At 34.7% G+C, this 26,678-nt stretch overlaps 1 protein-coding gene across 2 annotated transcripts in view; it reads left to right on the forward strand.

Annotated features, from left to right (window-relative positions):
- DYNC2H1 (dynein cytoplasmic 2 heavy chain 1) overlaps positions 1-26,678 on the forward strand; it is a 147,670-nt gene that overhangs the window by 45,953 nt on the left and 75,039 nt on the right. For both annotated transcript variants that reach the window (XM_071734517.1, XM_071734525.1), the window contains exons 50-70: positions 19-127; positions 1,095-1,208; positions 2,065-2,207; positions 3,099-3,180; positions 4,036-4,190; positions 5,765-5,902; positions 8,286-8,399; positions 9,227-9,387; positions 9,547-9,670; positions 11,236-11,357; positions 12,097-12,183; positions 13,441-13,567; positions 15,157-15,298; positions 15,821-15,930; positions 16,300-16,398; positions 17,277-17,400; positions 20,404-20,567; positions 21,844-21,963; positions 24,081-24,215; positions 24,944-25,087; positions 26,469-26,558. In XM_071734517.1, coding sequence (XP_071590618.1) covers positions 19-127; positions 1,095-1,208; positions 2,065-2,207; positions 3,099-3,180; positions 4,036-4,190; positions 5,765-5,902; positions 8,286-8,399; positions 9,227-9,387; positions 9,547-9,670; positions 11,236-11,357; positions 12,097-12,183; positions 13,441-13,567; positions 15,157-15,298; positions 15,821-15,930; positions 16,300-16,398; positions 17,277-17,400; positions 20,404-20,567; positions 21,844-21,963; positions 24,081-24,215; positions 24,944-25,087; positions 26,469-26,558 — 2,604 coding nt within the window. The remainder of the gene's footprint in view (positions 1-18; positions 128-1,094; positions 1,209-2,064; positions 2,208-3,098; positions 3,181-4,035; positions 4,191-5,764; positions 5,903-8,285; positions 8,400-9,226; positions 9,388-9,546; positions 9,671-11,235; positions 11,358-12,096; positions 12,184-13,440; positions 13,568-15,156; positions 15,299-15,820; positions 15,931-16,299; positions 16,399-17,276; positions 17,401-20,403; positions 20,568-21,843; positions 21,964-24,080; positions 24,216-24,943; positions 25,088-26,468; positions 26,559-26,678) is intronic.

The raw sequence follows: 26,678 nt of genomic DNA on the forward strand, positions 1-26,678 counted from the left end.
TGTCTTCCCTGCTTCTAGGTAATGGAGCTTGCTGGCATTGAAGCCCAGCAGGTGGTATTGCTGCTTGAAGACTATCAGTTTGTTCATTCCTCATTCCTTGAGATGATCAACAGTTTACTATCTTCAGGTGGGACAAGTCCAGAAAGATTATGGGAATACTTTACTACCCAGAGGTGGCTCAAGAAGGCAGAATTAGATCATGTTTTCTAACTTTATGTCCACACCAGCAGTGATGGTTAGCTTTCTACATTGTTTTAGCTAGTTTGTGTGTACCCTGAAAGTATGGGTGCTTTCTATTCTTCAAAGCTGCAAATTAAAAACTTATCTCAAAGGAGTCTTTTACAGTGGTGTAACAACAAAATAATAATGTATTCTACTCTACAGCTTCCCTTTTCTGATAAAATTCAAAATTGAGAGCTTTCCCCAATGTCTTACTAGATCATGTAAACTGATTCCTTTATTCAAATGAACACCATGAAAGCCCACTTTTCTGAAAGTAATTAGATGATGAATAATAACAACATAAATTAATTATTCTATGAGAAATAATAAAAACAAACAAAAAATGAATTTGTTATTTAGTGTTGTTCCCTGATCAGAGAGAAAACTGGAGGACTGAGTCTAGCTCACTAAATGTTTTTTGTAACTGCAGTAATTTAAGAGCTGATTGCTCAGAGCACCAGATTTTCTTTTCTCCCAGGTGCTAGTCTGTCTCCTTACAACACCAGATTCTTGTTATTGATTGTCAAAACTCACATGTTTCTGTTTTCTGGTGTATGATAAAGTCTGGTTTGATTTGTGTGTTGTATTGGATCACTGTCTTTGGGTAGATTTGAATGAGTTTTTGAAATACAGTTCAGTAATATAAACAAGTTAGGCAGTTTAAATTAAATGGAATCCATATATTGTAGTTTGTTGTTTCCGTGATATCATGAAAAGAATGATGAAGGATATGGGATGATGCTCATAAAAGTGTGGAGGTGAATTCTGCCATATTCAAATTCTCTATACAGAGGATTCAAGAGAATCCTTCAAAAGATTTTGAAGAACTACAGTGTATTTGATCTGACATTTTAAATTCATTCATGTAATAGGAGAAGTTCCTGGGCTATATAAAACAGAAGAATTAGAACCATTACTGTCTCCTCTGAAGGATCAGGCTTCACAAGATGGATTTACAGGACCAGTTTTCAACTATTTCACATACCGTAAGTGAACAAAATTATAACATATAATTTATTACAAAATTAAAACAATGTTATAATAATGGACAAATAATTTCTAAGCTGGTCCTTATTTTGTATACATTTTAAGCTTTCAGTTAGTGATTAAAACCAGGCAGGAATGATTACAGTGATACTCGAGGACACAGAATCCTCAATTTAAAATTAATTCTTCTCTCAGAAATTTTGTATCTATGAATATTCTACAAATCCATTGTGAAATCTGTGCTGTTGAAAGTAATTAGAAGGAAAAGAGCTTTTGTCCCCATCATTTTTTGGTTTATTAAAGCATATATATCTAGTAACAGTTTTCTTCTGTTTGTCCATTGCAACTACAAATTACTTGATTCTAAATAATTGTAAGCACATTTTCAGAAAGTTTTCTTCATGATTGTGAATAATTATTATTATGAAATATATTTCTTCATTATTTGGAGCAACAAAAAGATTAAGTAGTTTATAAATAAATGGAAGAATGTGACTGAAAGAATACAGATGTTGGCTGCCATAACTGAGGGCTCTGGAATTGCTTCTAACTGATTCTGTTGGTCTTCATTGATTAAAATGAGAATGAGAACTACTGGTGTCTATTTAAATACTATCAGCACTTCTAAATTAAAAAAAATTACACCAATATGCACAATGAGAATTCATGATATCAAAATAATTTTTTCTTTTTATAAATATTCCTGCCCTGGCACGATGTGTAGTATCTTTTTTTTAGAAATGACCTTGTGATAAGTATATGAAGGACAGTAAATTATGTTGCATTTTCACTACATCTACCATCATGTAGTCAGATCATTATTTGCTTGATATTGAATATGTTGCACTTTCTTAGGGATCCAACAAAATCTCCATGTTGTCTTGATCATGGATTCTACCAATTTAAATTTCACAATAAACTGTGAAAGTAATCCAGCACTCTACAAGAAATGTCAGGTTTTATGGATGGAAACCTGGTCAGAAAGCAGTATGAAAAAGGTAAATTTTATTGATTAAAAACTGTGACTTGTTTGAATTAGTATCTCCAAAAATAACTGAGCCTTGCTTAGTAAGAGCAAAATATTTAAAGTTGTGAAGGAATAATTGTTATTGTGTGTATTTAATTAATTTGTGCAGTCCTACAAATAAAGAAAATTCTGTAGCACAGTGTAGTAATATCAGCATTGTTACTTTACTAGTATCATCATGTTTCATTCTCTCTAAGGGTTGACAAACAAAATGCTGACAACTCTAACTCTAATCAAGCACAGTGTTTAAGAACAAAATACAAATAGACTGCAAGCAAGCAAAATGTTCAAGCCAATTATGCTTGAGGGAACGGAGTCAAGTGTGTTTTTTTAGGATCAAAATCTGCTTATTTTAGGATGTTCATAGTGTATCTTTAAGAAAGATATATATTACTTCTTTGTGTTAAGAGATTGCCAAATCCAATCCAGGGCTGCCACAGCTTCATGGCCCCAACTTGAACAACTGGTGAAGCTGAGTATGTATTACCAGACACACCCTCATGTACAGGACATACATAGACAGACTTAAGACTTCCAGATTTCCTGCTGAGTTTCTTATCTTCTTACATCTTTGACCTCTGTGTTATCATAAGAGTCCCCTAAGAATTTGTTGGGGTTTTTTTTTGTAGCCATCAAAAGCTCTTCTGCTTGAGAGAGCAGGAGGTTATCAAGTGACAGGGAGAGGCAGAATTGACCTTTTTAACACTATAATTATTATGTAAATACCTTATTCTGAATAAAGCTATCATATTCAGTCTTTTCAAATGAGAAACTATATAGAACTAGATTGTTGGGGTTTTTATTTTAGCTCAAATTTCAGTGTTTCTGATTATCATACAAAAAAACATGTTCATTTTTTTAGATACCTGAAATGCTTCTGTGTTATTCAGATGAACAAGAAAATACTGGAAAAGCACACAAGGAACTTACAAGAAAACATTCAGGTAATAATATAGGTGGACCAACTAGCTAGTATTTATTATTAAACAGTTATTCATTCCTGTGTTGGACATAGATAACAGCACAGATCAAGGATGTTTTTTTCAGAGTATTCATAGAATTTGCTGTTATTTGGCAGTCATTTTTCACAAGTTAACATTAGTCTGGAACATAGAACCTAGTTGATCAAACCCAGTGTCTTCTGTAACTAGCAATCACTACATAAATTCAGTGTTATAAACTAGTTAAGTTACATCTTAGGATTTAGTTTTTGTGCTATCATACACTTTTATCCGAGTTCATGGTACTTAATTTGTGTCTCAGTACTTCATTAATTTATGTGCAGATATGTTTTACCAGGTTTTTCTTTTGTATGGTAATACAATTGACATTACAGCACTTTTCTGCTTCTTTTGATAAACTGTTCAACAAACTGAAGGACCTGGAATATTCAGAAAAAACTTTTAGTCTACCTGTCATCAGAGTAAAGGGAGAAGACAAAACCACATGGGCTTAATTTCTGAAAAAGTCCAACTATTTTAAAATTCATTTTATGTGGAAATAAAATTTCTTTTCTGATTAGCCCTGAATAATCTGCAATTGATTTTGCCTTCTATTCCAAACATTAATTAATGATTTTACTTTGAAACAATTTTGGTATGTTTCTTTTGGAGGAATATGTATTTCAAATGTAATTACATTTTGTTTCCCTGAGAGTACTTTGAAAAAAGTGTATTTTGATACATTGAATACCCTTAATTTTTATCTCAAAAAACATGTTCTGTTTCTTTTCCTTAGTTACTTGGATGTAAGATAAGAATGAGTATGCTTTTACTTGCATAACAAATTATGTTGTACAGGTGATTCTGACTTCCTGAAGTCATTTCTGACAATTCATGAATCATGTAAAATGTATGGAGCAACACCTAGCAGGTATATGACGTTCCTTCATATATACAGCAACATCAATAACAGTAAAAGAAGAGAGCTAATAAAAAGGCAGAAGCACTTGCAGGTAGGTAGTTAAAACATTTTAAAATAAGGCTTTTCAAATAGCTCTCACATTTGGAAGTGCCTTGTGTATTAATGGGCTGTAGCTGCTAACATGGTTGTGTGAGGTGTCCTCGGCTGGCATGTTTATTCTGTGGTTTCAGGAGAGGACTAATATGAATCTTGATGTACATCTCTCTTCAAATGCCTCAAAGAGTGAAGAGAGGCTCCTTATTTTTTGTTAATATTTTTTCTCTGAGTATGTGTTGTTCTTGAAAGCACTTAAAACCCATCTTCTTTCCATCAATTCAAATCCTGCCTCTGCTTGTATATATTTTCCTCATGTAGCTCCATATTCCATCCCTTTCTTTATATCTCTACAGTAACTTCCTGCTTTGTGTGATCCTTCCATCTTAGTTTGACAAGCTGTTATCTTTTACCTCGTGCTTTTGTGTAGCTTTGGCCCAGATTTGCTGGGCCAGAGTTGAGATTTTCTCTCATTTTGTGTTCTGATTTCATATTCCTTTCCATGCATCAGACCTTTATACAGTTCTACACTTACCTTTGCAGTCCTTCCCTCCCCTCTCATCCCAGTATATTTCTGTAAACACCTGTAAGATCCTTTAGGACATGTAGTTTTTGTCTTTACCCTTCTCTTGCCCTTTCAGCTCCTTTTCCCAGTGACCCTTGCTGCTGTTCTGAAGCCTGAGTTGCAAAGCTGTGTATCTTCTGAAAGCATCAATCAAAATGAAATTATTTCCTTGCTTTCTATTCTACTCTGTTCTCATTCTGCCCGCCAATATTTTCCCACCACTATGGCAGCCAATTTAATATTTCTGGTTTTAATGATTGAAATAGCTTTTTTATTTATTTAGAAAGTCGGTGCAGTTTGTTTGTGACAAACACTAATTTACTTTTTAAATGCTCTGGTCAAATAAAACTACTAATTTGTATGAAAATTAGAGATGTGTACCCTAAGTCAAAACATCTTCCACATAATATATTTTTTTTAAATGTATCTTGGAATAAATCTTATATCTCATTACCACAGAGTAAATAATGTAGAGAGTGTGAATTGATAAAAAATGTAATGCTAAGTGTAATTGAGGCTTTGCTTACTTACGTACATCTGTATTCTTTAGAGAATGCATGAATATGTAGAAATGGGATAATTTAGTTTGGTTCAATTTGTTGAGGTAGATTTCCTTTTAGTGGAGATTAATATACATTAAAATTATATAGTCAGTATGTATATGCTATATAAATTATAATACGTATTAGTATATAATTATATGGAGTTATTATCAATTAACTGAAACACTATTGAATTAATGAGAAGAAGATTATGTACTAGTTGCTGTTTCCTTATAAAGAGAGTTATTTTGAGAACTTTTTGATGTAGTAATGGATCTTAGAGTAACTCATCTAGAACAAGGAAATCTCATTCTTGGGTTGAACGAGACTAAGAAAATGTGAATAATATTAAGAAAATGTGGAACATAGATTAAAAATATTAGTCTACACCACTTTTAGTTTGTGTATACTATTTGCAACTATCAAATTCATTGCTCAGTAACTGCTTCTTGTAAACTTTTATAGGCTGGTGTTTCAAAGCTTAATGAAGCTAAAGCCCTGGTTGATGAACTGAACAGAAAAGCTGAAGAACAAAGCATTTTACTCAAAACAAAGCAGGATGAGGCTGATGCTGCCCTTCAAGAAATTACAGTGTCTATGCAGGTGCTGTATATAATCACATCAAAGCGAACAAAAAAAAAGAGATGCTTTTCTGGTTTTGGTATAATAGCTGCTTGTGCTTTGTATTCTCATCAAAAGAATACAGGTTACAAAGACTGATGCTTTTACAAGACTTTGCCTAAGGGAGTGCATGAGCCCTGTGGTTTGAATAAATTTGCAATAGAACAGGGGATGATATAATTTAAATAATACTTGAACTGATTGAGTAGGAAGATAGGAGTGCAAGTTTTGCACCTAAGTAGTATTTACTGCTGTAGTTTAGTCTGAAAGTTCTCCTAGAACTTCATAAATCCAAACTGATGCATTTTATTTTTATTACAGACAGGAAATGTAAACTAAATACTGACAAGTAGCACTATTTTAAGTAACAAATTCCAGGAATTAAATTTGTGGGCTACTAGGAAGTGTGTATTTCGTGAGGTCCTTTGTAATTAACATCAAATAACGCTAAATAATACCTATATCCATCACTCCTTGAATTTTTATATTTCATCCTGGAGGTAGACCTTCTGTAGAAGACATTCCTTTAGCAGCATTTTCTCAATTAAGTAAAATAATTGTGTGGGAAATAGATTTCTGCGTTGATGCTTCTAGGAGTCATAAATGCAGCATAAGCTGTAATGAATGTGCTGTCACTGCAGTGTTTGTTTTGTCACTGATTTAGTCTAACCACTCTGAACCAAACTTAAATAAAGAAGCTTAGTGAAAAGATGTTCTCTATATATGCAGATGCCTGCCTTTTCAAATGGTTTGACATTTCAGTGTTTTAAAAGGTGCATTACTTCCCATTTTTATGAGTCTACTTTTATGTGCAATTTCTAATACTTTTAGGCTTTAGCTACCTACTGTACGTGAATTTTAATAATGATGATTGGCTTTGTGTGTTCACTGCTGACCTCAAAGAATTTATTATACCATTTTCTCTGATTTCTGTTTTAAATCTGTGTCTGCTGTTCTCCAGTAGAGTTACAGGTTGTATGGGCAGCACATTCTACATTGTAGGACAATATAAAAGAGCAGACCAATAGCAATGAAACATGTTAGGCCCACTGACATCAGAAAAATTACAGTAGAATTCTGATTATTTAGATTAGCATCAAGTATAGGTGCCCTCTAACATTTTAATGTCACTTCAGATGTTTAGTTTATGTAAAAGAGAGGGCTCTGATACATACAGACTCATAATCATCTTTCAAAGCAAGGCTTTTGACCTACAACTGAATTCTAAAGTTTTCTTATTCAGAGCTATCATTAATTACATGGACATGTGCCTGAAATGTCCAATCTAGTTTTATGTAGCTAATGTTTTATGTATTTGAATGTAATCTCTAATGACACACTGGTATATAGCCTGGGTTAAGTGCTTAGAAAGGTAAACATTAATCTCATGTTTTTCTGTGCTTATGTACATCTGTTACCCTCTCCTGCAAGCTCAGCTCAGCTTGACAGTTGCTGGTTATAATAATGGATCACATACTGGAAAAATTTAGTGTGGGCTTTGTTGTCTTTTACTTTTTAAGTGAATTAAGCATAACTTATTAGTGTTTGATTTTTTGCATCTATCCTTAAATACTTGATTTTTAGCAGATATTGGTAACCTCTGTTATTTTTCTTTTATTTGAGTTTTTAATTTTTTTTTTTTTTTTTTTTTTTTTTTTTTTAACTTTGGGGTATATGAGGTCCATTTATTGCAATTGTGTATACTAGGCATTTATTGCTGTACTGAAGTGAGTCCTCAAGATGGGTAATAGCTATGGTCTGCTGTATGGCAGGCACAGTAAAAATCCAGGAGAATAAGAAGATAATATATATGTAGGACACAATAGGTATCCTTACAGACAGATAGGTGCAAATTTACAAGTAAGTAATAGATTAGTATTTTTAGGCTAACAGGCTTTAGTTCCAGCACAACTGCTGCTTTTGTAAACATTATAGAAAAGGGAAGTTTAGTGGTGTCATGAAAGAAATAGAAATGTGAGCAGCTACAAAGACAATGGCAGGAAGATATTTGAAATGCAGTAAGAATCTTACAGAGGCTGTCACTCTTTATCTGTTTGGAGTGGAACTGACATCTAAATAAGGAATGGGAAATGAAAACAAAGGAGAAAAAAGATCATAATGACCCTCAAAAATAGAGGTACAGTTCTCATCGCTCATCAAGACAGGGAAGGAGACACAGGAAAACATAAGATGCTTATTCCATATAATTTAGCTACCTATTTGATATGTCTAATATCGAATATTCTCAGATATTTTATGGTAATTGGAATCATGTAAATTATGACTATTAGTAAGGCTAAAATAAATAGGAGATCTAAAGTAATAAAATATGGAAATTTGAAAGCTAACAGTGTTTTCTTCACAGAATGCTAGTGAGCAAAAAACAGAAATGGAAAAATTAAAACACCGGATAGCAGAAGAAGCTGCAGAAATAGAAGAAAGAAAAAGAAAAATTGAAAATGAACTAAAAGAGGTGCAGGTGAGAGCTGATAAAAAAAAGTCTGATTTTATTTGATCTGCTCAAGTCCTGCCATGCAAAACGGTTCTGCAAAACATATCCCTGCATTTCTTAAATTTTGCTATAAATTATTTGATATTTGACTTTTATGCCTTAGAAAACAGTATTCTGTTTGCTAGTTTTGGACTGTCATTTTGGCATTTGTTTTATATTCATTCTTAATTACAGAATTTTCAGGTCTCTCTTCCAGTTGGTGTTTTTTATGCTGAGTTTTTATGCAGATTTTATGGAATGTTTTTCAACTAATTTTTCTTGTAGATAAACTACATCGTTACACTGTGGTCAGGCTGGTAATATTATGGGTCTTGGTACTTTCCACTGAATTACAATATTTAATGGCAAGTGTTCAATTTCTAGTATTCTATCTAGTATCCTGTTGCTCTCTAGTATCCTATCTCAGTACTATCTCTCTCCACACCTGTCTGAAAGTGATAGTGAGGCGCATGTTGGTCTCTTTACTCCAGTAATAACGGGACTAGAGGGAATGGCCTGAAGTTGTGCCAGGGGAGGTTTAAACTAGATATTAGGTACATGTTCTTTACTGAAGGAGTAATCAGACAAGCAATGGAACAGGCTGCCCTGAGAGGTGGTGGAGTCACCATCCCTCCAGGTGTTCAGAAGCCATGTAGATGTGGCACTTCAGGGTATTTTCTAGTGGGCATGGTGTTTTTTTTCTGGGTTGACAGTTGGACTCCATGATCTCAGAGATATTCTCCAACCATGACAATTCTGTGTGATTCTGTGTGTGATCCTTACCTCCTTTTTTTAATGTGTTTTTGTCTTTTAAGCCACTGGTAAATGAAGCTAAATTAGCAGTTGGAGATATAAAGCCAGAGTCTTTGTCAGAAATTCGGTCACTACGGATGCCCCCTGACATAATCAGAGACATCCTGGAAGGAGTTTTAAGGCTGATGGGGATTTTTGATACATCATGGGTGAGCATGAAGAGGTGAGGATTTATTTAAGCTTTAAATTTAAATAGTAATTCACAATATGAAATACCTTCTACTATATTCAGGAATAATGTCTATGCAGCATTCTTGGTCTTAATGGGGAAATAACCTCTTTATCATTCTTTCTTCTTTACTTATTTGATTTTTTTTTTCAGTTTCTTGGCCAAAAGAGGTGTGAGAGAGGATATAGCAACTTTTGATGCTCGTAATATTCCAAAAGAAATAAGAGAGAGTGTTGAAGAACTTCTTTCTAAAAACAGATCATCTTTTGATCCAAAGGTAATTCCAGAAAAAGGTGTGATTGCCTGACTTGCCAACATAATTTTTAGAATGAACTTAAATTAGAAAAAAATTTGATTAATTCTGCTTACAGAGTTTGTCAGTAGACAAGTGTAGCAGAGATTACTGTTGTGTACCACCCCTAACTGAGAATTTTATTAATGACTAAGGAGCAGAGGTTTGAGAAGTCATTATGGAGTCAAGTTCTCTGAGATTTTTGTCTGGTATAATTTAGAACTCAGGGCAAGGAACTGTACCTGGCTCCTGGCACCCTTGTCACAGTAAGAATCTTAACAGTACAGTTAATTCAAAGAAGAGGGACTAATGATGATTAAATATATGCATGATCTGACAGAACACTGGCACAGGCTGCCCAGTGTGGTTGTGGATTCTCCTTCTCTTGAGACATTCAAAACCCACCTCAATGTGTTCCTGTGGGACCTACTTTGGGTAATCCTGCCCTGACATGGGGGAAAGACTTAGATAATCTTTCGAGGTCCCTTCCAACCCCTAACAATCTGTGATTCTGTGATTTGGCAGTAGCTATAGAAGGAATTCTTAAATATTAGCTCTTTGTTTTTAAAAGGAAAGTTGTGGATCCCTGAGAAGGAACACACTGATAAATTATGCAGTACTTATTTAATCTCTGTTGGCAACATGGACAGTGGAATTGAGTGCATCAGCAGCAAGCTTGAAGCTGTGCGGTGCGGTCAACACTCTGGAAGGAAGTGAGGCCATCCAAAGAGACCTTGACAGGCTAGAGAGGTTTTCCCATTCTAGCATCATGAAGTTCAATATGGCCAAGTAAAAGGACCTTCACATGTATTGGGGTAATCCCAAGCACAAATACAGGTTGGATGGAGAATGGATTGAGAACAGCCCTGAAGAAAAGGGGACGTTAGTAGATGAGAAGTTCGACATGAGCTGGCCCAGAAAGCCAGCTGTATCCTGGGCTGCAGCAAAAGAACCTTGGCCAGGAGGTCAAGGGAGGTGATTCTCCCTCTCCACTCAGCACCTGTGAGACCCCACCTAGCCCCCAAAATGGGAAGGACATGGAATGAGTCAAGAGGAGGGCCACAAAGATGATCCAAGGGCTTGGGCACATCTCCTGTGAAGACAGAGTTAGGGTTGTTCAGCCCGGAGAAGTAGATTCTTGCACAGGTTGCCCAGAGAAACTGTGGATGCCCCATCCCTGGCAGTGTTCAAGGGCAGGTTAGATAAGGCTTTGGCAACACAGACTATTGGGATGTCCCTGTCCATGGCAGGAGGGTTGGAACTATTTGATTTTTCAAGTGCCTTCTAACACAAATCCTTCTGTGATTCTGTATGAATTTCAAGCTTCCTAACTTTGGTGAAGCTACATAGTTTCAAAGATAACCCATTATTAATTATTTTCTAAAGATTGATGGCCTACCGTTAGTAACAATTTAAAGGTTTAATTCAGTAGAGTACCTGGATAATTTGCATATTTAAGTTGATATCTTGTAAATATGTTGCAGACTTTTACTCTCTATTTATCTCACCTACGTTAACTTCAAGGACTTTAATTTAATGATTTTTTTCAGAATGCTAAGAGAGCCAGTGCTGCAGCTGCTCCATTAGCAGCTTGGGTGACTGCCAATGTCCAGTATTCCCATGTGCTAGAACGAATTCAGCCTTTGGAAAAAGAAAAGGCTGGTTTGGAAGCGTAAGTTACACATTTATATAAAAAAAGTTCATAATTCCAATTGTGGAAAAACTAAAGCTATAAAGTAGGAATTAAAAGTTGATTAAAAGCAAAAGATATTAGGAATTGTACCTCATCTATAATTAATAAAACATTTGTGCTGCAACAGATAATCCAAATGTGCAATATATCATTGCAATATATCAATATATCATATTCCTGGAAACTATCCCTTGGGTATTTTTTGGCAATTCATATTACCTGTCCTGGGAGAAATGTGTCAGGGAGCAATAAGCATCACAGATATGCTTAAAATTTATTCTGTCTGTGAAACCCATGCTATTTTGTGAGATGTTTAGTTCCTCTTTTTTCAGTCATGTATGAAGCTTAATCAGTTTTCCTTAGGATCAAAAAATATGACATAGTCTTCCATAAGCTATGGGATAACCATCCATAACCTGAGGAATCTTTACTCCTTGTTTTGCCAGGTCTTAAAAGTCTGTATTGGAAGAGTTTATTCTAATTTCAAGAATGCATTTGAATGATGTGTTTGGTTTTAATTTTTCATGTGATAAGTAGTGGAACCTTTCATGTGTGAAAATTTTTGTGTGAAATTTTTGAATGAATTTATGTGTGAAATTTTTGTTTATAGAAATCACAAGAAAGTGTTTCTCAACTATATCTAAATTACTTTTTTGTTACATTTACTCTTTTTTTCTCTTTGAATCCATAGTCTTTTAAAAATGTTGTATTTTTGTAGTAATCTCAAGAAAACACAAGACAGAAAACGGAAGTTAGAAGATCTTCTGAACTCCGTTGGGCAAAAAGTATCAGAACTGAAAGATAAGTATGTTGGGGTTGTTTCTTTCAAGACAGAAATAAATACTGATGATTTTACAGTATGAAAAAAGCAGTGTAACCAATTGTAGCTCCTGGCTCTGTAAGATATTTACATCAGAAGTAGCATGAATAGTAAGACTATCTATGCACTCAGCGGTGATAAATAAATAAATACTAAATTAAAATACAATTAATTTCTCAGTCAGATAAAATGATCCTTACTGGAAGCCTTCAGTGTAGCCATTGGAGATGGCCAATGGTAAGCAGGATGTCTCTCACCTTTTAAATCTAAGAAGACTTAATGTCTCCTTAGAACTTTGAAAACATTACAAGACTTGCACTGATCCCAGTGTGAATAAAGGCAATTCTCTTTCCTTTAGGTTGGCCTGCTTTACTGACTTAGTTTATTAGCTATCTCCTTTTTTCTTAGCACCTCAGCAAGTACAGGACTGACAGCAGCATAAAAATTGCTGTGGTGAACCTCAATGCTTTCTTGAAATTCAGTTTAATCAAAGTTTAGTGTTTCTATTATTTAGTTAGTATAGGAGGTACTTTACAGCCTAAGATGTGCATATTACTAGATGTCATGTTTTGTAGCCTGCAAAAATAGTAATTGGAGAATTCTTTTTATCATTCAGCTTTATAGTGATGTCTTGTATTAACTATATACTATAACAGTAAAATATATTACACAAAAAAGGTGTATTACAAAATGCATTGATCATTCTAATTAAATATTTATTAATTACTTCTTAAACGTTGCAGGGTAATATGTAAACTTTTTGCGTCATGTTCTTACTTCATAGTAGTTTACAAAATAGAGTGCTGTGCATTCAACTGGGATCATCTATGGGAATTAGCAATATTCTCATTTAAAGTTTTCATAGATTAAATTTACCAAAATGTTAAAAATGTATAGTATGGCATTGAGCCTACTGTTATCCTGTCTAGGTACAGAACAAAACACAATTACTACAATCAAGTCAGGCTCTTAGAAAAAGGAGGGATTTTCAGACCTTACCATCTGTATTGCAAATGTATTTTTAGATCTCACCTCTACATCTCTCTAAATGTTGATAGTTAAGTCTAACAAGGTCATCTGCCAATTAGAAGCAGGAGTTTTAAACAAGAACTGTGGTTGCATTCTTCATGAACGGTTATGGAGGAATTAGTTTTAAATTCAGTCAGTTAAATTACCTTGAAAATAACTATGCATAAATGTAGCAGTTCATGATACCAGTTACAAACAGTGACTGTTTTACAGGTTCCAGAGTAGGACAACAGAAGCAGCAAAACTTGAAGCAGAACTAAGTAAAGCTCAGAAAACATTGAAAGCTGCAGAGGTACTGATAAATCAACTAGATAGGGAACACAAAAGATGGAGCACCCAGGTTAGTGAAAATTTTCATGAACACATCTTATAGCTGATAATTTAAAAATACAATTTTTCGTTTGTTTGGAGAATATGACTTAACTACCACTTTGCATGTCTTTAAGTGTACATTTATTTTACTTCTTATTAGATATAAGTGCTTTTCTTCCTTCTGAAATCTCCATTTACTTCACTGTACAAGTTATCTGATGTATATCACCTAGTACTAGAATGTGTAAAACCCCTCAGTATTTAACATAGAACAACATTCTTTGGCATTTTTTAGTCACAATAATAATGAAATTGATATGATGGCTGGACGTGTCAGCAGTTGGACCAACAAGGCTGAGATACAATCAAAAGGGACAGATTTTGGGAAAGCATTAAACAATCAAAGTCTGAAAACATCTTGTTATCACATTGATGGTTACAATTCAAATCTGGACCCACCCAAAATGTTAGGTTGCTTTTGAAATCTTCACTTGTGTGTCTGAAGCTTTTCTGATTCTGAAAGCAGGAAAAAGAGCATATCTTGTTTGCTCATTTGGGAGAAACTGGCTAACCTCTGGTCATACAGGCCCTTCTTCAGTCTGAAGTAGAAAAGAAAATTTCAAGGCACACAGAAGCTGAAAATGGCTGTCACTTCCAGAAAGCAATACCAAGCTTTCTTGCATATCTTAAAATGGAAAAATATCTTCGCTGAGAGACATGGTTCTATCTCTCCATTGACACTGAAAAAAGCCTACACAATTAGACTAAATCCCTGCATTTTGAAGAACAAAAGTGAGGGTTAGATGAGCCCTTCTTCTAGGTTGAGCAATATAATGGAAAGAAATGGAAGATATTTCTTTAAAAGTAGCTTTACAGCTATTACATCTGCTATAATAAGGTTTTAATATATTTAACCCCCAGTTTAAATACTCCTTACAGTTTTTCACTTTGGTACATTACCTCTGCCTTTATTTCAGGCTGTCTCATAATGGTATGCTCTAGGCCAAAATGGCAGAGACATGTAAGGAACTCATCCCATATTGAGGACAGTGAAAAAGCAGTATTCATCTTCCTGTAAAGAGGATGGAATATTTAAAATATTTCAAAATATTTATGGCAATCATATATTACTGTGATTCAATGTATTTTCTTCTCCAAATTAATGGCATATAAATTAATTGAAGATATACAATAAATAAATTTTATTATTTAAGTCTGCAGTGAATAAAAATTCTAAGTGTAGTATTTACATGCAGTATTTATCATCTGTACACATCTTTTAAGTTGTACTGACTGGCTGTGACTAGGGTCACATATTTGTTATTACTATGATATTGATTACCCAGATCAATAGATTTTTATAGTGGCTAAATTCTCAGAAATCTCTGTCCACATACTAGCCCAGAGTTAAAAACTTTTCCCTAACTTGCTTATGTGTTGCTGTGGTTTAGTTGTAGGTGTAGATACCCTGAAATGCAAGAAGAGAGACAGAGAGAGACGGTTCCTGTCTCCCCTGTATTCTCAATGACAGACAAACTAAATTCCAGCTTTTTAGGAACTGATGAGCACAGACTTTGTTTGCAATACTCTTACACATTCTGTACTGTCTTTTTGAAGGTGTCAGAGATAACAGATGAACTGGCTACATTGCCTAAAAGAGCTCAGTTAGCTGCTGCATTTATTACCTATCTTTCTGCTGCTCCTGAGGATCAGAGGAAAACCAGCTTGGATGAATGGACCAAATCAGCAGGCCTTGAAAGTAATTTTGTGTGTTTGTGTCTGGGTGTGAGTATAAGTAACTAAGCTTGATAGAGGAAGTGAGAAATGCCAGTGAGTTCCAATGAAGAGTCTTAATTGTGTTGGTCTTCCAAAATGAAAAGTGACAACATTGTCTTAAGAAATACTTGGATAAACAGACAGACTATTTCTTAGGATTATTCTATTAATTACTAAGATTATAAATATTTAAAAATTCTTAAGATGTAGCTCCACTGTCCCCGTGTAAAAAGTTTAAATGAATGAATGTATTCACATTAACTGTTATAAATTTGCCACTGCATTCTGCTTTTAGTAATCATTTTTATCTATGTGTTAATGAAACCATTAAATATTTTAATAAGATCGTTAATAGTAATGTTTAAGCAATAAAATAATAAGTGTAAGGCAAATCTACTACCTTGCACTATGTTAGAGAAAATCCTTATCGTATATAGAGTGGTAAAGTTTTAAAAATTATGTAGACTATAAATAACTAGCACAAACTTGCACTCTAATTTATCAGAATTCGATTTACGGCGGTTCCTGTGCACAGAAAGTGAGGAGTTAGTTTGGAAAAGTGAAGGTTTACCTTCAGATGACCTTTCAATAGAAAATGCTCTTGTCATCTTGCAGGTAAAAGGTTTTTCTTCTTTTTGGTCTTGTCTTAGAATTATTTCCATTTCTATAAATTACAGTAACATAGCATCTTTCTGTAATTTTGAATTATTTGTGTTATTAGCACCACAGAACTCACACAGAGAAATAAATTGTTTTATAACTATGGGTGTTCTATAGCAAAGGAAAAAACACTAAAAGAAAATTCCTTCTACTGACCTTATTGGTTAATTTGTTACTAGGCTGCTATTGTTTCCTTAAGCACTTTGTTAGTGATAAAGACTTTTAAAGTACTGTATCACCAGTTTGGGGAATTACAAAAATAATTTAATTTGTATTAAATATATTTCTGTAAATATACATGGTTCTATTTTTTCTTTCTTCTAGAGTAAAGTTTGCCCATTTTTGATAGACCCGTCTTTCCGGGCTACTGAATGGTTAAAGACACATTTGAAGGAATCACGTTTAGAAGTTATTAACCAACAGGTGAAGTATTTACTCCTGGTATTAAAATTCTATTCTGCTTGAAAGAAGCTTGTAAAGAGATCTCTTCTCTAAGATTTTTGTGTTGTATTATCTGCACTGGAAGTAGTAGGTTGGATTTCAGTTTAAGATCAGGTTATCTAAGATTGCCTGGGTGTCACAGGGTCCACGAGGCTTGGCTCAGTTTCACACACACAGACATCCTGTGCCATTCAAAAGTTTGTCATTAAATCCCATCTGGTCTCAAGATACTGTTTCAACAAATAGGGATCTTCCACAGATCCCTTCCAGCTCTGTGCAGACCTTTTAAATACTCTGTGATGGTACTCAATACAGAGCTTTGGATAACTGAATGCTTCATCTGCCAGCTAAATGGCTTGATTTCCTTTTAGGCTCTATTGTTTGTATTATCCAGGTTCTCTACTGACTGTAATTAGAATCTTAAACACCAGATGCACGTTTAGACACCTGCATGCGAAAGAATGCATTTAGATATCTTAGTATCAATGTGAATCATGTTGGGTCTTGATTCAGTTTTGACCAATATCTACCTACTAATACTTGAGATGTATTAACCAGGACTTCCAGGTATGCCTGACAAAAGTGACACAAGGTAGAGCTGCTCTCTTCTGGTGTAGCTCTTGGAGAGCTAGGCATGTTAAAAAGGTTACCTGTATATCAGTAACTAAGTAGATCAAATGTATTTAACCACCTGTGACTACACCCTCAGGTATCACATGATAATTGTAGCAATCTTGCATCTGTACTACTGATTTTTATACTCAGACATCTGGTATAATGCTTTCTTGTCCATTCTGATGTGTTAATATTATAAGAAAAACAAAACTATGAATAAAAAGAATTTTATTTTATTTGCCCAGGACACCAACTTCCTAACTGCTCTTGAGCTGGCAGTGAGATTTGGAAAAACACTTATTATACAGGAAATGGATGGAGTGGAGCCTGTACTTTACCCACTGCTAAGAAAAGATCTTGTTGCTCAAGGTAAATGACAAAGATCTCTACAGATGCTTGCTCAAAAGCTTTTGTAGGTTAGATCTATATATATCGTAAAAAACTTGATTTTTCTGAAAACATGAGTATTGTGCAGTTTTTTCCTCTTTAACATTAACCCGCTGCTAACACTAAGTGCATGCAATATGTTGGAGATATATTCTTGTTTAGTAAAAGGAAAAATACTGAAAATGATCTAAAAGTTAATCTAGCATAATACAGAGTCCACCGTATCCCTAAGCACCATGTCTACATGTCTTTTAAATACCTCCAGCAATGGTGATTCCACCACTTCCCTGGACAGCCTGTTCTAGTCCCTGACATCTGTTTCAGTAAAGATTTTTTTCTTATTTCCAACCCCCACCTCGCTACAGTCTCCTTTCAGACAGTTGTAGAGTAACAAGGTCTCCCATCAGCCTCCTTTTCTCCAGGGTAAACTGAGCCCCAGTTCCCTCAGCTGCTCCCCGTCAGACTTATGCTCTAGACCCTTCACCAGGTTCATTGTCCTTCTTTAGAGATGCTCCAGAACCTCAATGTCCTTCTTGTAGTGAGGGGGTAGGGGAGCAAAACTGAACACAGAACTTGAGGTGCAGCCTCATCAGTGCTGAGTACAGGGGGACAGTCACTTCCTGGACAGTCACCTGGGCACACCGCTAGCTTGTATTCAGCTGCCTGTTTAGGAGCACCCCCAGGTCATTTTCCTCTGGGCAGCTTTCCAGCCCAACCTGGGGTTGTTGTGACCCGGGTGCAGGACTTGCACTTGGCCTTGTTGAACCTCATACAGCTGACCTCAGTGCATTGACCCAGCCTGTCAAAATCTCTCTGCAGAGCCTCTCTGTTCTCAGGCAGATCAATTCTCCTGCCTAACTTAGTGTCACCTGCAAACTTGCTGAGGCTGCATTTCATCTCCTCATCGAGATCACTGATAAAGACCTTAAGGAGTACTGGCCCTGGGGAGCACCACTTGTAACCAGCTGCCAGCTGAATTCATGACAGCTCCATCCACCACAGCTCTCTGGGCCCAGCCACCCAGCCAGTTTTCTATGCAGCAGTGTCCACCTGTCCAAGGTGTACATTCTTCTATTCCAGGAGAATGCTGTGGGAAACTGTCAAGAGCTTTACTCACAGAATCAAACGAAAGTAATACTAATATGTCTGCAGAATGGTGGAGAAAGATTAAATTAAAATGTACTAGTTTATTCATGGAAGTTGCTTATAACACTGAGGCATCCTCTTCTGCATGTTGATGAGCTGTGTTTGTGCTGGGTTGTGCTAAGTCTAAATGAGGGAGATAATTTTTGAGAAAGGGGAATGTGTCACTATTTGTCTTTTTCCCAATCAAGCACAAACCCCTTCTCTTTGTCAAAATGTCAAGGTGGGGGCCTGTCTGCATCATTTTGTTAGTGATGACTGTACATCTTTTCATTACTTGGCATGAAACTTTAAGAAAAATGTGAATATATATACTGCAATAAATTTGTCTTTATATAGCTTCCATTTTCTGTTTGACATTTTTACAGCATAGGCCTAAAATTTATTCTGATCCTTGACACAGAAGCAAAATTGGTATGTGATTTTCATCTCTACCAATGTTTTAGCAAAAGATTTATATTTAAAGGATTTCTGATCTGCTCCTAGTGCTAAAAATAGAGAAGCACCTAACTATGCCACTGCAGAAATTTCTCTGGAAAGGAAATTTTCACTTTGGAATTTTTCATCTTATAATTCTGTTCTTTGTTGTTTTTAGTATCAGGAGGCAAAACTTCACTCTACTCTTTTCATTTTTTGAGTCTGTTTTTTTATGGCCCTGCTAGAATGGAAACCTGTGGTGGAATGAGGGTGATGGAAGGCCATCCACATACTGTTCCGTGACAAATATATTGAAAAATGTCAGAATATTAGGAGTATAAACAGAAATTGAAATCACGATAGCAGAAATTGAACAAATTTTTTTCTTTATTTTTATTTATTTATTTTTTTATTTTATTTATTTTCTTTCAGTATGTAATTATGGCTAGTGTGTCCTGATAAAATACCTATGTAGAGATGTAAATGAATATGTTTAAATTATGATAGGCTTCTTTACAGAAAAGGGTGCATTTGCTGTGGTATTTTGTCACTTACTGCTTGAAGATGTCAAAGAACCATTAGTATTACTTTTCCTTCAAGTGCATATATTGCCATTTATGTTTTTTCCTACTGTGTAAAGACAAAATACCCTGATTTATTAAATATTCTCGTTATGTAGCATTCTTACACTACTGCTGTGTTACTGCATTTTTTTGTATAACAATGCAGGATAGGGTCCTTAAATGTTTTAAATTTTTCTTTCTGAACAGTTTATGTTATGGCTTAGCAGTTTGAGCAGACGAAAAACCAAAGAACAAAAAGACCAAAAACCAAAGAATTATTTTGTAATACGCCCCCTGAAAGGGAAGATAACAGGGGAATAAAGACTGTAGACTTGAAGTTGGAAATCAGAATGGAAACAAATTTACTAGAACAGGGAAAAGGCAGTAACACAGGGGATAAGGGACAAAATTACAAATCTATCTACACAACCCGATCTCGATGGTGTCAGGGACAGGTGCCTGAGGGCCCCTTGCAGCAGGGCCGACTCAGGAGAGGGCTCCAGGGCTCCTCCCAGCATCCGGTGGATGCGGATTCTGAGGAGCAGGTGGGGAGCTGGGGGTAAAGGAGCACAGGGAACAGCGGCGAAGGAGAGGGGGAAAGAGAGGAGGAGGGGCTGGGGTCTGCCTGACCCTGATAGAGCATGGGCAGGGAATGGGAGGGAATGGACCCCTCTGTGTTCTGCCCCTTTCAGAGTATGAAAGCTTCCTTCCTCAGTTCCTGGTACTCAAACTATGACGATATAAAAGTTATGAACTAAATTTACATCTTATTGTTCATAAATGATTACTCAAATACTGTCATTTTCAGATAATTCTAGACCGTTCCATCAGAGTGAATATGACATTTATTTGTGATTTACAGGACCCCGTTATGCTGTACAAATAGGTGAAAAAATGATAGATTATAATGAAGAGTTCTGTCTTTTTCTATCGACAAGGAACCCACATCCTTTTATTCCTCCTGATGCTGCTTCTATTGTTACAGAAGTAAATTTTACCACAACAGGAAGTGGCTTAAGAGGACAGGTAAGCATCTAGAATGAAAACAATAGCAGAGATTCATAGCTACATCCAACTTCTGGAAGAAGCCCTGGTGCAGTTTGAATTAATGGTCACAGAGATATTCTATAGCACACAAATATAAATTAACAAAAATTAATGCTGTAACCAAATTCAAATTTTAAAATTTTGTTTTTGTGCACTTTGGAACTGAGTAGTGAATCCAATAGAGAAAATGTAAACTGCCTTATTAACTTCAGATGCAACAGATTAATTGCTAAGTTTGTGTTCACAATACATTTATGGTACCATGGAAACCTTTCTACATTTCTGTTGTTGTTCTCCAGTGTCCTAGTTAAAGAATAATCAATATACTTTGTGTACCCTGAGAACATAATGAAACAAAAAGCTGTATATTTTACTTTCTCCAAAATGTTATTAGCATTTAAGGTTTTTTTTTCTCTAGCATTTAGGAAGCATAATGTCATGTTCAGATGAAAGAGAGTAAAAAAAGAGAAAAGATATCATTGAAGGGAAGAAAAAACCCTCTTTATTTGCTATGATTTTTTTTTTCCAAATTAACGAGAGGCTTAGAATGGGATGAAAATAAGATATTGATAACTAGTATGTAATTCAAATTGTGAAGCACAGAGAACCATATGGATTTTCTCCATACATATATACATATGGATTTTCTACAGCGGAGATAGGGAATTGGCATCATAAAATGCAACTGAGTGAACTGAGCCCCAAGGAAGAAAAAGAAAAAAAGATTTTCATTTTTTTAATCTTTTTGTTTGAAGGAGTTCAACTTTTGGTAGATTATCTGGAAAGCATTTCGCTGCCAATCTTTCCAGTTTGTGCTTTCTATCACGTGCCTCTTTTTATATCTGATGACATTAATGATGACTGCCAGTCATTTAAACACAGATGTGATTCAGATTGAGGTGCAAAGTTTTAGGTCTCACCATAAAAAGTTGTGAGACAGTGTCCTCAATGAAGTGATCTTGTGCCTTTTGAGATGCCCTTGTGTATCTGAGCTGGCTTCCTTCTGCTGTCATATGGAAGGGTCACTGTACTTCCTGAGTTACACTTGCCACTGCAGTACAGCTTTGATTTCTACCTAGAGTTAAAGCTGTTGGATGTCTGGTACAACTGAGTAAACCCTCAGAAGTCTACTTTCAAAAATAAAGGTTATGTACTGCTATATGATTATTGAGTATATATTATGCTATTTAATTAATGAACACGTAATATGAAATGCTAGAACGTTTTTCATCCTGTTGAGTAATCTCTTTTTTAGCTTTTGGCTTTAACAATTCAGCATGAAAAGCCTGAATTGGAAGAGCAGAAGACAAAACTGTTACAACAAGAAGAAGAAAAGAAGATACAGTTAGCGAAGCTTGAGGAATCTCTTTTGGAGGTAAAATGAATTTTCTTCTTTTGTGTCTGTTAGATCAAAAAGATAGTATTCATATTGTTGCATGTTTGAATTAAGACAGTCAATGTGCTGGAATAATAAGCCCTCAAATTTTTTTATTTGAGAAAATGGAAGCATTATTTGCCTGGCACTGCTGGGAGAATAAAGTAGATAAAATATGTACATCTGTTATGAAAGAGATGTTTCATAGTATTTCAATACATTAAGCATTGTCAAAGGTAATTGTGTGAATTGTTGGACAATTGTTATTTAGACAGATTAGAAATTTTAGTAATTTTAATGCATTTTAAAAAAAAAAGGTTTGTTAAAAATGCATATTTTTTCAAATTATGAGTTTTAGAAAAGCCACTTTTTAAACTTGTGTATCATGTCAGATGATACTTTGTAAACTTAAGAAGTAATAATGTCTTGTGAAAGGAAAAAAAAAATTGCCATAAGAAAATGGAAAGATTTGTTGAGACAAATTTAGAACTTTAAAACTCCCCAATGATTTTTTCTCAGCAATGAACTGTAATAGTCTTTATAGTTAGCACTTTTCTTTCTTCTATTTAAAATTAGTATTCTTAATTTTCAGTTTACCTTCTTATTTTAATGAAAGTAGGTATACTCAGAAATGGTTGTATGCCTTTATAAGAAAAGGTAGCTTCTAGGGAGGAGGGCTGGTTTTTTTTCTGTTTGTTTCTATCTTGTAATGAATTTCACAAAAGTGTACTTTACACCCATCAGAATGGATCCTGAATTCCTCCTTCCTCCTAAAATGCCACATGTAGGGAAACAGATCTGCTGCCTCAAAACCCGTGGTCTGTAGCTGAGTCATAGAACTTCGCAGCATGCAGCACAACAGACTTGACTATGAGCTAATTGTTTTTCCAAATATCTCAAAAAGTAATATTAAACTTTATTAGGCTAGTCATTAATAGCTTAGTTTTAGAATTTTGCACATATTTGTCTAATTTGATTTGAACTTCCACATTTACTGTCACTATTTAACTTCCTGTGAAGTCTCAAATACTAAACTCAAACCTGGGTTAAAAACTGTTATGGGGCAGATTTTTCTTGCAGGCAGATGGAAACCTGTTCCCTAAAAAAATTATATATTTAAAGTTGATATATTTTTAGCATTTTGATATCTGAGAGTTCAAAGATGCAATAAAAGAAATCTACTTTTGTCGAACAGACGTTTTGTGTAGTTTTGGAAGCTTTCACAGGCTGAAATTTCAAGTGCAAAATTTCACATAATTAGTGCATAAAATATCTGCAAGAAAAGTGGCCAAGTATTAGCACCAATGTTGGTTTCAACTTTGGCATTCTGAAATCAGAATACTCTTTGATGCTGAAGATAGAAATCTAAAACTTAGTGGTAATTTACAGGTACTACATGGACTTTGTCAACAAAGAAGTCTGTGCTGGAGGTGATGTAGCTGAATTCAACTTAATCCTCTGTCTAAAAAGTTATATAGGGATGTTAGTAAAAAGGTTTTCTACTAACTGAAAGTTGGTAAAAAACCTTAAATAATAGTGAATCATTTGAAGTTTTCATATTGGAAGTGAACTCAGGAAAAATGTGGGGTAATCTCAAGGATATTGAAGGGATTTCTGATTACAAATCTGAAATTACAGTAATTGTGAAGAATCATTGCAGTAGGAAATGAGAACTAAATTGTGGAGGAGGTATGGTAATGTTTTTTATGCTTTTGCAGGAAAGTGAATTTATGAATGACTGGGTATAAGAGGTCATTACAAATAGCCCATTTCAGTTTAAATTTGCAGTTAATTAGGGCATTTTTTCTCTTACTTTGTGTTTAATGTGGGGTAAAGTGAATCAGACTCTGATCATAAAAATAATTCGCAAAAGCTTGCTGACAAACTCAGGAATTGTCTGGCTGTCTGGATTTTTTCAGTTTGTTCTTGGGTTTTATATTCCATGCTTCTTTATAATAATGCCTCAGTTGTTAGAAGCTGTTAAGCACCTGCTTTCTGATACTCTGGATGGATTCATTCAGTGGTTTTAGGAATGTGTACAGGTCAGAAAGGAGGGTTTGCAAATAGTTATTTTACAGTTTGTTTTGTTTTGGTTTTGTTTGTTTTTTTTAATACAGACACTTGCAACATCACAAGGCAATATACTAGAGAATAAGGATCTCATTGAATCTTTGAATCAGACTAAAGCAAGTAGTGCACTCATCCAGGAATCACTCGTGGAATCTCACAGACTTCAGAGTTTTCTTGATAAGGTAGAAGAATATTTCCATCTTTTATTGCTGTTCTTGTTTACTGCTAAAATAGGCATCTTCTATACAGAGATAATATATGCATCCACATGAGTATAAGGTGAGTAACATACTAAATTAATTTTTTGGAATAAAAGTTATTTAGGACATGCAGGTACAGGAAGTATTTTCAGTTACTAAATTCATTTGTTTTACACATGGTGAATAGCTAAATTAAATTTTTTGACAGTTTGAGTTAAAGGAATTTTCCCCAAGTATTTGTTAGCATGTGATGGCTTTAGACTTTTATTATTTTTCAATCTGCTTTTACTTACTGCATGGCTCTTATGGATGTTCTTACTTAATTTATTTTTTGCTGGTGCGAAAATTTAGGTTACTGGTGATGCTATTCATCTGGCAGGCTTTTTTTTTTTTTTTGTAACATATTATGGAGTTTTTCTCTATGTTCCCATTTGTTTAGTTTAAAATTTTCTATTGAATTTGGGGATATGTTCTGCAGTCCTTTGAAGCCTTGTTGACTTAGGGATCATTTAAAATTATCTCTATAACTTTAAAATCCAGTTTTAAAATCTAAAGACAGTATTTAAGTCTTGAACGCGTGTCCTTCAGTTTGAAGAATTGGCAAGTATTCAGAGGGAGGAGTAAATGTTCGTGTAATAACCAGTAGATGGCAGTAAGATACTGTTTTTTATATATGTGTGGTTTTGTTTTTGTCTTTTTTTAATCCACAGGAGAGGGACGCTTATCTCCCTTTAGCTGAGAGTGCTAGCAAAATGTACTTTGTTATTTCTGACCTTTCCAAAATTAATAATATGTACCGGTTCAGTTTGGCGGCTTTTCTGCGGCTTTTTCAAAAGGCTCTGCAAAGCGAGCAGGTATTTTCTTTTCCTGAAGCTGTTCATACTGCAGAAGAATCAATCTGCTGTGATCCTTAGAATGTGTTACTTGCTCTGGATGTAGTTTATAAAATAATGTACAATAAATAGCAATTAAATGTGTAATAAGTAGTTATGCTCAACTGCTGTGCTTTAGATATGCAGAAAACGTGGAATTTTTAATGGCCTTATATCACATATATCTTGTAAATTTGCTGTGCCTTCTGCAAATAAGGAATTTTTACATGTAATTTCAAACTTGCTCTTTGTCGAAGGTGAATTAGGAAAACCAAGGTTGATTGTCATTTTACTGAAGTCTTATGAAAATAAATTAATGATCTAATCTCCAAATAATGCTAATTCTATCAACAAGGGATAGAATAAGAAAGGACTTATATTTCTACATGGTTCAGTTACCTAAAGGAAAATCAGAACTTTATCTACTTTTATAGAGCTTGTAAGCATGTTGCAGCCTGTCTTGTTGAAAATGTAATTTTTACTTTTCTGTATTCAAATGGGTAATATATTCTTTCTGCTGAAGCACAGAATTATGGATTTATCCCTTGTCACCTCACTTTTTAGATCTAAAACCCCATACTGAGTAATGATGCATTTTCTTTTTATTCATCATCTCCAAAATTCAGCTTATTTATCTTTGTTTCCACTTTAAAAAAGCCACTCACCAGTATTTCATCATGACATTTTTGGATTCCTCTTTATTCTGGCATCTGTCCTTATAGCTTTCCTTCAGCTCTACTCCATTACCAGGAATATCATTCTTATTATGCAAACTTACCCTTTTCGAAGTACTTTACCTGCTACTTCTTTTGCAATGCATGAGCTGCTTCTTGTTCTTACTTTCACAGTGTTTCATAATTTCTTTTCTTAATTTTTTTTCTATTATGTTACTTACCTGAAAGTAAGTAACTGGTTTTGCCTTCTTTGCTTTTTTCAGTTTTTTCTTATCCTCTATCCATTTCTTGCTGTTTCCCAAGCTGTCTTTTAGAGATGGTAAAATTATAAGTCAAATCAGTTTGTGGATCCAAATTGACCTCCTTTATAAATTCATGTCTCCAAATTCTTCCAGTGGTAGAACGGAACTTGTTTCTGATAAATCTCATACTGTTACCTTCCTCACCATTTTATTTATTTTTTTTACCTGTTCTTTTTCCTTCTATCTTTCTTTAAGTTTTCTTCTGCTTTAATTAGTCTTTTAATCTGTAAGCTTTGAAGGACAGGGTATATTTACTATTTTCTACCATGTTTACTTAAATTGCACCAAATTTGGCTGGAGGTTTTTTAACTACATTTAGTATCAACCTGCAATTTATATTTTTTTTTACTCCCAGATGAATTTTTGAAATGCAAACTTTCTTTTTAGGATTCAAATAATACTGAAGAAAGAATCAAGTTGCTCATTGGCAAATTGAAGCATACAGTGTATGAATATGTTTGTCGTTGTTTGTTTAAGGTAAGATTGTACATTTTTTGGCTTTTATACAGTGCACTGGGTTTGAAAGTATTCTTTCAGCAACCACCACTTGATATACTTGATCAAGCATTATAGTGTCTCAGTGCATATGTAATACAT

The sequence above is a fragment of the Heliangelus exortis genome, chromosome 1 (assembly GCF_036169615.1).
Source record: "Heliangelus exortis chromosome 1, bHelExo1.hap1, whole genome shotgun sequence".
Lineage (NCBI taxonomy): Eukaryota > Metazoa > Chordata > Aves > Apodiformes > Trochilidae > Heliangelus > Heliangelus exortis.